This window comes from Python bivittatus, unplaced genomic scaffold, assembly GCF_059951505.1.
Source record: "Python bivittatus isolate LINGU-HERP-01145 unplaced genomic scaffold, Pbiv_v1 ctg000700_np1212, whole genome shotgun sequence".
In the NCBI taxonomy this organism is placed as follows: Eukaryota; Metazoa; Chordata; class Lepidosauria; order Squamata; family Pythonidae; genus Python; species Python bivittatus.
Window position 1 is genome coordinate 3,694,595 of NW_028277098.1, and position 14,140 is coordinate 3,708,734.

The 14,140-nt window shown below is 40.3% G+C and overlaps 1 protein-coding gene across 1 annotated transcript; it reads right to left on the reverse strand.

Annotated features, from left to right (window-relative positions):
* Window positions 1–41: 41 nt before the first annotated feature.
* On the reverse strand, window positions 42–13,192 carry SERPINC1 (serpin family C member 1). The gene is made up of 7 exons (XM_007425148.3): window positions 13,039–13,192; window positions 11,400–11,766; window positions 10,098–10,313; window positions 8,125–8,262; window positions 4,583–4,976; window positions 2,263–2,327; window positions 42–330 (listed from the first exon to the last, which is right to left on the reverse strand). Exons 2-7 carry the CDS (start codon window positions 11,760–11,762, stop codon window positions 157–159), a joined length of 1,350 nt encoding a protein of 449 aa, XP_007425210.1. The 5' UTR covers window positions 11,763–11,766; window positions 13,039–13,192; the 3' UTR covers window positions 42–156.
* Window positions 13,193–14,140: the final 948 nt, after the last annotated feature.

A 14,140-nucleotide genomic window follows, 5' to 3' on the forward strand; every position in this document is an offset into this window, starting at 1 on the left:
ACTGCAGGACAGGATGTTCAAGTAAATCACACAACGGAGGCTCTTCTTGAAAGGTTTACATTTATTTGTCTGCATGTACTGAGCTTGTTATAATGCAACAGAAACACCAAGATGGCTGTTGGTTTAAGGAGATAAGAGCATTGCAAATCAAAGGTTTTAGGGACAGGGATCACCCACTTCTCCCATGAAAATAATGGCATTTATAGCCACTTCCCTTAGGAGTACCATAAAAGGTCTGTTGGCATGGAAGACAACTTTGTTCAAAGGAAATGAACGACCAGAAATTACAACTGTGGTGGAAGCAGCTGCTTCACTGCCCTCTTCATTTACCTGATAAAATAAAATGTGCATACAGAATTAGGAACATACATCAGAGACTACAATAGAGACCAAACAGAAACAGTTGTGTTTTTCTTCCCCTTTGACAGTGTTCTTTCCCTAGGAACATCATCAGGGCTGCAATACTTAATAGGGTCATTGACTATAGGTGTCCCTGATTTACGGGGCCAGAGACATACATCAAAGCTGTTTTGAGGCATTTCCTTTTTCCCCAGAGGAAAGGAAGGCTTCTTCCCTAAAATGCTGCTGCAGTCCATCTGCACAGTATCTAAAAACATGGCTTTTATTTCAAAAGGTGTGTTTTCACATGCTAGCTTAAGCAAGCTTTACTGATTGAGCTGATGAAATCAATCATACAACAAAATCATCTGATCAGTTTATATATTTATATTTTAGGGTCAGCCCTGTGTTTTCCCTCTTTTTCATTTGAGACAGTACAGCCTTGGGGAGGGGGGACAGGGGTGAGGAATTGAGTGCCAAATTAGGATTAACCATACAAAGATGTGGAAAATGGGGTAGAATAGTTTAAATCTGTGTGTATATTAAGTTTTCTGATCTACTGTATAGAGGAATGTTCTTCAACTATCTCAATACGGCACTGATCTGCTCAATAGGCATTTGAAACTATGCCCAGGAGAGTGATTTGTTATCAAAGAGTTCAGACATAATAGCTTTGTCATTGCATCTTGTAGGGTTATTTTGCTGATATTATCCTGATGTCTGCTAAGACAAGCAGAAGAGCTAAAGGATTGGCAGACAACTAAGATAAAAAATAATTGTTCCAGAGGACTTCAAATGGATCAAAGCCATTCGAACTTCTTCTCCTCCTTCTCCTTCTCCTTCTCCTTCTCCTCCTCCTTCTCTTCCTCCTCGTCCCCCTCCCCCTCCTATACCTATTCATATTCCTATTCCTATTCTTTCATTTTCCACAATTATCAGTTTAAAGGTCTGCCTACCAAATCAGCACCTGGCCACCACTGGAATCTGTTCCTAAAACACTATGATGCTAAAATGACAAAACATGCATTGCAACATCACAATCCAAGCTCACCCTTTTATCTTTGTGTTACAATGTCCAATGCAAATATGAAAGGAGCAGAATTTGATTGCAATGTTACAGTACATATTGCCACTTGTTTCCCTTGCTACCCACTCCTCACAGATGCCTAGGCTAATCATTTAATTCACATGAGTCCATATAAATGGAACCCATTTTGAAGTGTTTCTACAGTACAGATAAGTAAGGTAATGAGGAATCTGTCCTTTCCTTTCATCCACAAGAGCATGTTATTCATCCTTTTGTCTTGTTCTTTTTAAATACTGTATAGCTTCAAAGCTGTTCAGTCAAATAGTAAGAGTGGAGGAGAAGTCAGCACAGTGACCTCTGCTTTGTGGGGCCCCCACAAAGGGGTCCATCCTTTCTCTCCTCATCTTTAATATCTATATGAAGCTGCTGAGTGAGGGCAGCTGATAATTTGGGGTGCAATCTCATCAGCGTGCAGCAGTATTATTTGTCCACTGATGTTTTCCATCCATCAAGTGATCTCTGGATGGGCAAGCACTACCCCTGAGGAAGCAGATTCTTGACTTGGAGATCTTTCATCTGAAAGGAGACCTGGGTTTCAATGAAACTCCGTCATAAAACCCACCCAAAGTCATTCTCTGCCCAGCATTCCTCACAGGGTTACACAAAGAAAAAGAATGTGAGCTCTTTAAAAGGACATTTATAAAATAATTTCCTTTGAAATATTTCACTTCCTTGAAGTATGTCCTGCTTGGTACCCAATTTCTACTGCTGGTGCATTGGTGATCCAGGGTGACCTGCCTTTTAGGTTCATCTAACATGGATTTGTTTAATAGCTAAAGCTTAATTTAAGAAAGAGAATGCAGTGGAGTGGAAACAAAGAAGGAAACCTGGCTCACCTCAAGGAAAGCTTTGTGAAACGCTTCAGAAACATAGAGGCCCATTTCAGGATCTGCAACTATGCCTGAAAAAGACAACAGTATAAAGGAAAAAATGTGAACTTGAGAGAAACCAAAAAGCCACAGGAGTTAATAATGATATAGTGGTTCGTCTTGGTTGGAACAGAAGACTCTATTGCAGATGCTTATATAAGGATGATGGAAAGCGTCCTTTGCCAAACATGATTTAGATAGTGTTTTTCAAACTTGGCTGGCTGGGGAATTCTGTGAGTTGAAGTCCACACATCTTAAAGTTGCCAAGCTTGAGAAACACTGATTTAGATCAAACCTCTGTCACTGCTTTTCAAGGAAGGCTGCAAGGAAGATGCAAATGACAAATACTGAGTGGGGAAGCTGCCGAGCTTTCCCACTGCAACCCTTCGAAGTGCAGAACCCACTGATCTGAAGAAATGCAGGTCACCATGTTCTCTAAAAGCCATTGATTTTAACATTTTAACCTACTTCTAGTATTAGTATTATTACCATATACTGTATGCTTGTTGATAAGCTGAGAATTTTAGGTTCCAAAATATACCCCAAAAATTGGGTTCAGCTTACCTGCGGACCAGAGCTCAGGTTTTTTAAAGCCTGTCATGGCCTTAAAGTCATGTGGTTTTATAAATTATGGCATAAGCATTTGCAGTTTCCCGCCTGTCACTGCAGTTAAAAATTTGAGAGTCATCTTATCCGCAGATGGGCTTATCCACAAGTATATACAGTACTAGTACTTATTTTCTTAAGAAATGCCAGCTTCTATATACAGGTAGTTCTCATTTACTGACCCCAATTGGGTCCGGCAACTCTGTCACTAAGCAACATGATCATAAAGTAAAATGTCACGTGACCACACCTGACTTACAATGTCATTTCTGGCTGTGATCATTAAGCAAATCCTGCGCAGTCGTCAACAGCAATGTCATGTGACTGTGATTTGCAACTTCCTGCCAGCTTCCCCATTGACTCTGCTTGTCAGAAGCTGCCTGTGAAGGTCGCAAATGGCGATCACGTGACTGTGGGATGCTGCGCTGTCATAAATGTGCGCTGGTTGCCAAGCACCCGAATCATGATCATGTGACCTTGGGATGCTGCAACAGCCACAACTTCAAGGACCAGTTGTTAAGTCTCCTTTTTCAGTACCGTTGTAACTTTGAACAGTCACTGAATGAGTGGTAGGTAAGCAAGGACTACCTGTATTAAATGGTAGATAACAGAAAGCTGAGACCGGTTATTTGCAAATACTTTCAGGTATTCTATCCCTCCCCAAGGTTAGGAGCCCACAGTTAAACCATTCCGGGGGTGCAGCATAGTGAATGCACTTCATCTGTGCTTAGTTCTTGTGGGAGAGAGTGCAACCCTAGTGCCACGAGGGCTTCATGATCAAATGGTAGTAATTGTTCCAGGGTGTTTAGGAAAACTTCTTTTTCTATATTTGCTCCACTGTTGTTTAGCTGTGGAGAGTTTGTGGAAGGTAATCAGGAAAAGCATTTTACAGGAAAAGAGACTTGCAGTTCATACTACAAGCTGATAGCTAACAGTGGGAGCCCTTTATTTTCTAGAAATTGCTGAACTACAGTTCTCAATAGCACCAACCAGCTTGGATAATAGTGAGGAATATTGGGTGTTATAATTCAGCAATATCTAGAGGCCAACATTTCTCACCCTTCATATAAAACCAGAAAATAGATCTGTACTAAAATAATAGTTGAAGTCTGAGAGACAAATTTGTGTATATTTGGGTATATTCTTAAAAAGAGCCACCAGTTCAGAGTTCCTTACACATATGCAGGGAAGAGGAACTAAGCACATTGCTAGTCATGGGTCTCTGATCCAGGAATAGGTGGTGTCCCTGCTTCAGCCATCCAATTTTTAATTGTTTTGTAGGAGTCTTCTTTGGGATGTTAAACAAAAGAGCAACAAAATGGGAACTATCTGGAGGTATTAAATCAGGACTCTGGTAGCACATTTTCTGACTAACACATAAAAAGGCATACATTTTCATTCTCTATGCATCTGATGAAGTGAGAAATTCTCATGAAAAACTATGCCTTTTAATAAAATGTGTTAGAAAATGTGTTATGGACTCCACAGCATAGGCTGTGGTGTAATTTCAGAACAGTAAAAAGGTTATTTGAGCTAAAATGGAAACATTTTTTTTCACAATGTATGAGACAGTATGTAGAAGAGGGAACTCTGGTCTATGGGTGGGAGGACTTGTGTTATCATTTTTTACTAAATTCATGAAAATAATGGTTGCTCCCTGCTAAAGCACATCCCAACTGACCTGGCAGACTGGCCCGTTCAGGGTCGAAGAGATCCCTTAATCCCATTTCTTGCAGTTTCTCCTTCAGGCTGAAGCTGCTTTCTATCTTGAAACGGGGCAAATGCACTGAGAGGGAGACCTCTTTCAAGGCGCTGAGCCAGGCTTCCAATTTCTCTGAGGTCAGCTCCTGTTTCACTTGTGCCAGAGGTGTGTTCATGTAGGGTAGGATAAAGACCATAGTAATATCGTCTCCTTGGTAGGGCATCTCCAACACCTGGACTTTGGAGTTTGCAATGGAAGCATAGCGGAATGTCATTTCCTGATACATTGTGGGCACTTGGCAAGGCTCAGAAGTGGCTCTGAAAAATGTCTCCATATTCGTGTTTTCAAGAGGGAACTTGGATTTCCAGTGACCCTAGATCAATACAGTGAAATAAAACAGAGTCATGAGCCAGAAACTGAATGGGCTAGGGCAGTATACCACGTAGGCCCCAAACTCTTGCTCCTAACCTTCAAATGTTAGCTGAATAAATTGTATCTGAACAAATATTCTGTACAACTCTGTATTCACTTTCTAATAATGGATCCAGATTTCCACAAGATCAACTGAAAATTTATGAAGGAAATTCATCCTAGTTATACTCTGAGGATAGGAAAGTGAACCACACAGATTAATCCATGTTAGAGATCTTGAGCACACATCTCTAGAAAATGTTCACAACACAGACAAGATTTAGACCACAAATTCTATAAACTTGGGGATTGGGGGAGAGGAGAAGCAGAAACAGCTGGTCCTTTCACTACCTTCTAGCCAAGCTTTGTTCTTGACATGCAGTAAACTGGGGAAGGAGGAAAGCCCCAAGAAGAAGCTTAAGAGCAAGGCCCAAGTACAGCATGGACAACAGGCACACTTTATTGTACTTTGGGAGGTAGAAGTAGGTTACAAATGTTCTGAAAGGGGGAAAGGTTAACTCTAAATTTGAAGCTATGATTGAGAATATTAGTGCCAGCTTGTTTCCCTTCACAAAATAAAATCTGATGATATTTGCTGGAACCAACAGGAAATTCTGTTAGTGCATTCTAACGTTCTAGTCATTAGCTGCTGGTGAGGCATCCCTGAAGAACTAGAAGAGTTTGGGGATCTTCTAAAATCTGTTGGCTGAGGAGCAGACAGAAGTGTGTTTCCTTCTGTTATATGCCTCCTTAAGAGTGAGATTTCCTTAATTCCTCCAGGTACAGAGAAAGCCCTACAATAAGAAGAAATACTGCAATTGCACAGGGTGGAGTTAGGTCTGTGGTCATTAGGGGTCCCAGACCTGATGATGATTACAACATGATTTTAGACAGGAAGTCTTTGGCAGCCTGAACTGGAGCAGACCCAGTTTATCACGTTCTGAAGAGAGGACAATAAAAGAAGAATATGATATAAAATGTAATTGTGATAAATTTGGGAACCAAAATTAAGCAATAAAAGAATTTACTACAGTCATGTGAAAAAGCAAGTACGCCCTCTTTTAGTTCTATGGTTTTTCGTATCAAGATTCAGGACATAAGAAAAATCATCTGGTCCTTAGCAGTTCTCAAAAGTAGGTAAATACAAGCTCAGATGAACAACAACACATGACATATTACACCATGTCATCATTTATTTTACAAAAAGAAAGCCAAAACGGAGAAGACATGTGTGAAAAACTAAGTACACCCCTACTGCTTCCCTAGGTATGAAGAGGCTAAGTAGCAGCCAGGTGCTGCTAATCAAATGCCCTTGATCAATTGATCATCAGCAAGTGTGACTACCTCTATAAAAGCTGAAGTTTTAGGAGTTTGCTGGTCTTGAGCATTGAGGTGTGTGTGTTAACACAATGCCAAAGAGTAAAGGCATCAGCAATGATTGTAGAGAAGCAATTGTTGCTGCCCATCAATCTGGAAAGGGTTATAAGGCCATTTCCAAACAATTTAAAGACCATCATTCTACAGTGAGGAAGATTATTTACAAGTGGAAAACACTGAAGACAGTTGTCAATCTTCCCAGGAGTGGATGTCTCAGCAAATTCACCCCAAGGTTAGACCGTGCAATGCTCAGAGAAATTGCAAAAAATCCACGAGTTACATCTCAGACTCTACAGGCCTCAGTTAGCATGTTAAATGTTAAGGTTCATGACAGTACAATTAGAAAAAGACTGAACAAGTATGGTTTGTTTGGAAGGGTTCCTGGGAGAAGGCCTCTTCTTTCTAAAAAGAACATGGCAGCACAGCTTAGGTTTGCAAAGTTCCATCTGAACAAATCACCAGACTTCTGGAACACTGTCCTTTGGACAGACGAGACCAAAGTGGAGATATTTGGCCATAATGCACAGCGCCACGTTTGGCGAAAACCAAATACAGCATATCAGCACAAACATCCCATACCAACTGTCAAGCACGGTGGTGGAGGGGTGATGATTTGGGCTTGTTTTGCAGCCACAGGACCTGGGCACCTTTCAGTCATTGAGTCGACCATGAACTCCTCTGTATACCAAAGTATTCTAGAGTCAAATGTGAGGCCATCTGTCCAACAGCTAAAGCTTGGCTGACATTGGATCATGCAACAGGACAATGATCCCAAGCACACCAGCAAATCTACAACAGAATGGCCGAAAAAGAAAAGAAGGTGTTGCAATGGCCCAGTCAAAGTCCAGACCTCAACCCGATTGAAATGCTGTGGCGAGACCTCAAGAGAGCTGTGCATAAACAAATGCCCGCAAACCTCAATGAACTGAAGCAATGTTGTAAAGAAGAGTGGGCCAAATTCCTCCACAACGATGTGAGAGACTGATAAAGTCATACAGAAAACGATTACTTCAAGTTATTGCTGCTAAAGGTGGTTTTACAAGCTGTTGGATCATAAGGTGTACTTAGTTTTTCACACACAGCTTCTCCATTTTGGCTTTCTTTTTGTAAAATAAATGATGACATGGTGTAATATGTCATGTGTTGTTGTTCATCTGAGGTTGTATTTACCTACTTTTGAGAATTGCTAGGGACCAGATGATTTTTATTATGTCCTGATATGTACAATCATAGAACTCAAAGAGGGTGTACTTTCTTTTTCACATGGCTGTACATCCCACAGGAAAGTACTATGCCAAAAGGCATTCAATCACCTTTATTTTTTTTCTTCCTAGTAAAAAACTCCTGCAGGCTTTGGTTATAAGTATAATATAGGAATAAGGAGCCTAAACAAAGGCATTTAAATAAATTGAAGACCTCAATCAAGCATCCTCCTTTTTTCATTAATGGCAAGAGCTATTATTGAAGGAGGAAGATCTGCTAGAAATTTGTAACTGGTCTGGAGATTGTGTTTAGATAAAATCAGGTAGTCCTCATTCTTCATGCCTGTCCTGACTTGAAAAAACGGAGGTTACACTGAGGTCATAGATAGCTAACTTACTTTAAGTGGAGATTTTTAGAAAAATCTGAAAGTTGCAGTTTTAGGGTTTATATAATAATTCCCCTTGAGAGTGATTATTTATATAGATTTCATTGATTTTCCATTTCTCCTGCTGGCAGGTTATTTTCCATACCTTGAAGTAAATTGTGTTGACTAGTATCATAACAGTGAATGTATTGATGACTCCTTCTGGGATCACATTTGTTATACGCTTCTCAGTTTTATTTGCCACCCAGTCATTGATGATTGCTCTAGATAACTCTGGCTTCTCCTAAACGGGATAATACAGAAAAAGGTAACTTTATTTTATTTACATCCATTTGGATACACCCTATTCCAGTGACTCTAGGCAAATTACAGGACATAAAACTAAAAACTTCAATGAAATACTCATAAAAATAAGGTACAATTAAAGCCATTAAATGCTATTAATATAAAATACAGTGATGGTTTGGAGAATCTTCCCTCTGAATTGACTTCCCCATGAACCTACTATTAGCTCATTCCTTATACCATGGTGACCTGCATTTCTTCAGATCAGTGGGTTCTGCACTTCAAGGGGTTGCTGTGGGAAAGCCTGGCAGCTTCCCCACTCAGTATTTGTCATTTGCATCTTCCTTGCAGCCTTCCCTGAAAGGCAGTGACAGAGGTTTGATCTAAATCAGTGTTTCTCAAGCTTGGCAACTTTAAGATGTGAGGACCTCAACTCCCAGAATTCCCCAGCCAGGATGCTGGCTGGGGAATTCTGGGAGTTGAGGTCCACACATCTTAAAGTTGCCAAGGTTGGGAAACACTGCCTTATACAGTAATAAGGATTTATTTAAACTGTTTTAAAGTTGTAGATAATTGAAGATAAAGCCACAAATAATTTTATAAAAACTCATGGGTGACCTTGCACATGAAAATTGTGGCAACCAAGAAGATTTTCATAGTGCAGTAAAATAAGCAAGAAAACCATACTTGGATGCAAGGATCAGTGTGATTACAGCAAGGATTTCTGCCTTCTTGAATGGAGTTGGGGCAGTGTCAGACTGGCTGAACTAATTCTATTTGTTTGTTTCTTTGTTTGTTTCTTACTCTTTCTCAACTAGTCCAGGAACTATTCAACTATTCATTTCTGGCAGACGGGCAAAGGTCAAAACACAGAGCAGTTAGTTTGTTGACAAATAAGACACAATTGAAGCCGCTGCCTCCCGCTTCCCTCCCAAAGAATAGGCTTTATATAAAGAGTCAAATGTCATTTTTTTCTTTAAACTGGCAACCTGGAACTGATTCGTCCCACTCCAAATTTTATTCACCTCTTAAAGCAGAGAAACACAGAATTAGAAAAGAAAATGATTGCAATGCTAATATTGTAACCCAGGCTGGTGTAGCATTTGCACTGTTGGAGTAGGACTGGAGAGATTCTAATTCAAGTACCTGCTAGGTGACTTTTGGCTTCTTGTTATGAAAACTGGAGGAGGAAATGTCACGTATGCCACTCTGGTTATAAATCTAATATATTATTAATATTACCACTTGAATTAATATTTATCCAAGACACATACATGGATTGGGGGGGAAAGTGATAAAATTAGCCATGCTGACCATCCAAAAATTTGCAAAAAAGAAAGGGCAATATCTTTATTAGGACAACAAAAACATCACAAGAAAGTGTGCAAATGTTTGAGTTCCTTGGAATCTTTTTCTGGCTGGGTGGTAAATCAAGAAGAGCCCAAGCAAAGCTTGGGGCGGGACAAAGAAAGGGAAATCAGCATGATTCAGAGGTTGGGGCATCGTCAGGCCAGGAGCAAAAGCACAGCCGGAAATGCTACACCGCATTTACCTACAGCAGCATTCAGTCAGCAGTCAAGGACATGCTCTAAGTTGATGGCCTATGTACAAAAACTAAAGTTCATTCAATTAAATTTAAATGTAGTTCACTTAATGTATTGCATGATGTTTCACTGCTACTGCATTCTGAAATGCAGTTCAGGGTCAAGTTTCAGAAAGTCTCAAAGTCCCACCGAGGTTTTCAGGGGCACACAAGGTCCCGAGGCTGCAGGTAGTAGTCAACTACTTGCAAATAAAGCAGCATTACCCCATCATACTGTATATATAATTCACCTTGAAGTTCAAAGGCCAGAGTTTAGCTCCATAAACCACCTCGCTAATGTTCTGGTAGGTTTCATTGAATCTGAGAGACTTTTCCCCAAAAAGGCGATTGGCTGATATCAACGTAGAGGATTTGTTGACTTTCCTGTAGAGTCGACAGTTCAGTTTGGCAAAGAAGAAGTGGATTTGATCAGATGTTTTTTCTGAAATGGTGTCAAACTGAAAAACCTTGAAAAAGAGACCAAGGAGAAAGGAATTGGAAAACTGTTCAGCAAGTGCATGAAGTGGTCCTGCCTAGAAATGCCTGCCAAATTTGATGGCCTGCCAAATTTCACATGCAACATTGGAATTGAAAAGAGTTTGATGCTAGATTAACATGGCATATTTCTGACATATTTGAGGAACAGAGGAAACTTAACACTGTAATAATTTCAGGTATATAGGAAAACTTACTGAGCCTTAGAAATCATTGGCGCATTATTTTAGAGGCTTAGAAAATTAATTGTGCAAAGAATTATCACATTTATGCTAAATAACCATCTTTCATTTGACTTTAAAACCTCAGTCCCTCAAAATATCTGAATGTATGGCGAGCACCCTCATACCCAGACATTTTCTAGTGCAAAATACATAGAAAAGATGAGAACACGGTTCTTATCAGGCCTCAAAATTCAGTATGCCAACATTCCCAATTTGGTGCAAGTGCTCTAGACAGGCTGATCCAGAGCAACCAAAAGAAGAAACTGACTTTCTTTTGAGCAATTAAAAGCTTTTAATTCAGTTTGGTCTAGTGGTTGAAGCTCCAGGCTAGAAAGCAGGAGACTTTGAGTTCTAGTCCTGCCTTAGGCATGAAAGCCGGCTGGGTGACTCTGGGCCAGTTACTCTCTCTCAGCCCATGACATCAGGCTTGGGCAACAAGCCAGTTGGTAAATTCCTGTCACAACCAATGCATCAACTTTCAGTTGATCTGAAAAAAAAGGACCCCGCACCTATGGGAAAATGCTAGGAAGAAAAAAACATTCAGGTTTTCAGAATCTGAATGTCTACATGCAAACCTAAAGAAAAAAGTTAGCTACCAGTTAGTATATAACCCATTTTAGTATCCATTGATTTTAAGGAGATAATCAATTGGAAGAAGGAATCTTTAACACACTGCTCTGCGATATGCTTCTTTGAGAATGTTGTGTGTTTTCCTAAAAAATAAACTGAGGCTGTAGATTAGAATTAGAGGAGAACAGTCTTTGCTAAGAGCAGGAGTAGCTGTGTCTGACCCGATAACTAAGGAGCCCAATCACAGTCCTATTCTGACATTACCGTCATTAGCTGCTGAAGAGTATTGCCACAGGCACCCAACTTGGTCATGGCAAAGGCAGTGGAAATACTGATTGGTGACATAAAGAAGTTCTCATTTCCCTCCCTGACATTGGTGACGTTCCTGTATAAGAGGACAGCAAAACGGGAATTGGCCTTGGACAACTCCCAGACACGAGGGTTGGTAAAGGTTGGGATTCTCCCCTGATCTGCCTCCTCTTGCAACTTCTTCTCAGGGTTACGATAGATGCAGATTGGATTCACAGGGATGTCCTTTGGCTTGGCAGTACATATATCTTCTACTGAGCGGTGCTGTGTGGTGCCAGTAGCCCACAGACAGATGAGAAACAGTATCAGGAACTGCATCTTCCTGTAATCAAGAGAAAGTAATGCTTGGGACTGTATATTAAAATACGTGTTTTTTTCAGATCAAAACTAGTTTACATCCCAGAGATGTGCAGCCATTTGGAGGAATGGTTCAAACGGTTTACATGGACCTAATACACACCACTCTTCATGGAAGCATCCAAAGTCAACATACATATACATATATTGCTGATTGGCATTTAGTTTTCCTAGCGGTTGCTTTGAGAAATAGGTAAGGAATGAGGGGTTTGTTTGTAAGTGCAGTTGCTATAGATATCCTTTCTCAGACGCTTCCTTGTACTTCAAGTTCGGTAACTGGGGTCACAGCCCACTTTGGTCAAAAGTGTATTTCATATCTTCATATACATGGGCTTTTGCTTGTCTACTTGGATCCTGAAAGAGAAAACACAAAAACTGCCCGGGCTAGCCCATCCAAATGGAAAATAATAAATTCACAATTAGCATATGCCCTGCACATAGTTTTAACCTGGAACTTAAGAATGGAATTTTTACATAATATGGGATCTTTGATTTTTATAGGTTGTTCAGCTGCTTATAAGAGGATACACTGGGGTGAGATGCATCTATTGAATATTTGGTTGGCTACATAACAACCAACTGAAAACAGGAGCCATCTCTGCCATTGTTTCTTCAGCAAACTGTAGCCTATATCACTGTGATTGTCAAGGATTTAGAGCCTAATTTGTATAGATGTTTATCTAATCCCCTTTGAAAATCATTAAAGTTGATGCCTATGAAGAAAGACATTTATTTGGCTACCCTGTTATCTATCATTTCAAATTCCATTTGATTGTCTTGCGTTCTAGAACTATCATAGGAAAATCTTCTGTCCAATTTTGCTATATCTTATATAACTTTTAATGATTGTGTATATTTTTTAACTTATCTTCTCTTATTCGCCTCTTCTTTTTAAAAACAGCCCCAAAGGCTGAAAATTCAACTGGTTCTGGAGAAAAGTGTAATATTAAACCAGATAACTGACCACTCATGGCCATTTAATGTTCTCCTAAAATCTGCTACCTACCGAAGGCTACCTCACGCTGGGTTGGTCCCACCTAAAAGGAAACTGAGATTTCTTATTGAAAAGCTTTACTGATATATGAAACAAAACAAATTTTTTGAAAGAATATGGAAAATTATATCCTTCTTTTCCATTCTGTTTACCACATCCCTATTTTATTAGTGAAAGTAATCACATATTTCTACCATTGCTTTCTATATTTTATTTGCATAATAAATACCTGAAATCTCTTACCTATTTCTTGTGCTGTTCTCTCCAGTAGCCTACGATGATCAAAGAGCTGAATTGTTAATTTAGGCAAAAACCATTTCAATCAGTAAGAATATGCCTGGTGGAGTTTACTGCTGAGTTGTGCTCTCCTCAACCAGCTCCAAAACAAGGAAAGGAGAGAAGGGGAAAGGGGGTGGGAAAGCCATGAAGGTCAAAGGCCACTGATCTCGAAAAGCAAGTTAAACAAATAGTGGAGCAAACCAATGTTTATTCTGAGAGCAGCTTTAATGTTCAACATGATGAGGACACGTTTCAATACATGCCACACATACCAAATGGCAGAGACACAACCCAGTGGGAAAACAGTAATTGAAAAGGGAGTTACTTTCTTTGCTGCACATAATCTTCATTTCACAATGGACAGAGATTTTAAGACTTGTTCCTGTTCGATCAAGGAGAGTTCTTTGGGGGAAAGCAGAGAAAGGAGCTTTTGGTAGGCTTACTTTTGAGGAGCACTGGGGTTAGAATTGCAGCCCTTTCCCAGAAACTGTGATTAAAGTACACCTTGGTGAGGTCAGGGCCTGCAGATAACAAATGGCAGGGAGAACAATGAGGATGTATTTTGCCCCAGCAGTCAAGTGACTAGGATAAGAGGGGAAGAAAGACATCAATGCAGGGCCCCATTGCACCTTTCAATGATTTTAACAATGGCCATTTCCACACAAGGATTCTGTGCTAGGTTGAAAGCAGTTCTGAATACAGTGATCCCATGATGTTGATGACCATGGCAAGCTGCGCCGGTTTTTTTCCACAGTGTATTTGAAACCTCGAAGGAGCTTAGAGCTACCAGATCTGTATCATGTTGCTGCCATCTAGTGGTTGTCTGGATATTTGCAGCCCAGATCTGGTGGCCCTAGCATGGCTAAAACTTCCTTTTGCAAAATGCTGAGCTTCTGAGCCCAGTTTCCCACCAGCTTTCCACTGAACAAGAGCAGCCATGACTCTCTCTCCCCTTCCCCCAACAGTTTGGGGAACTTCCATTTCAAGGCACTTGCGTAAGAAAAACAAACCCAAACCAGCCAAGCAGCTCCCTGGCTCTTCTAGTTGTCTCGTCCTCTGGGAAAAA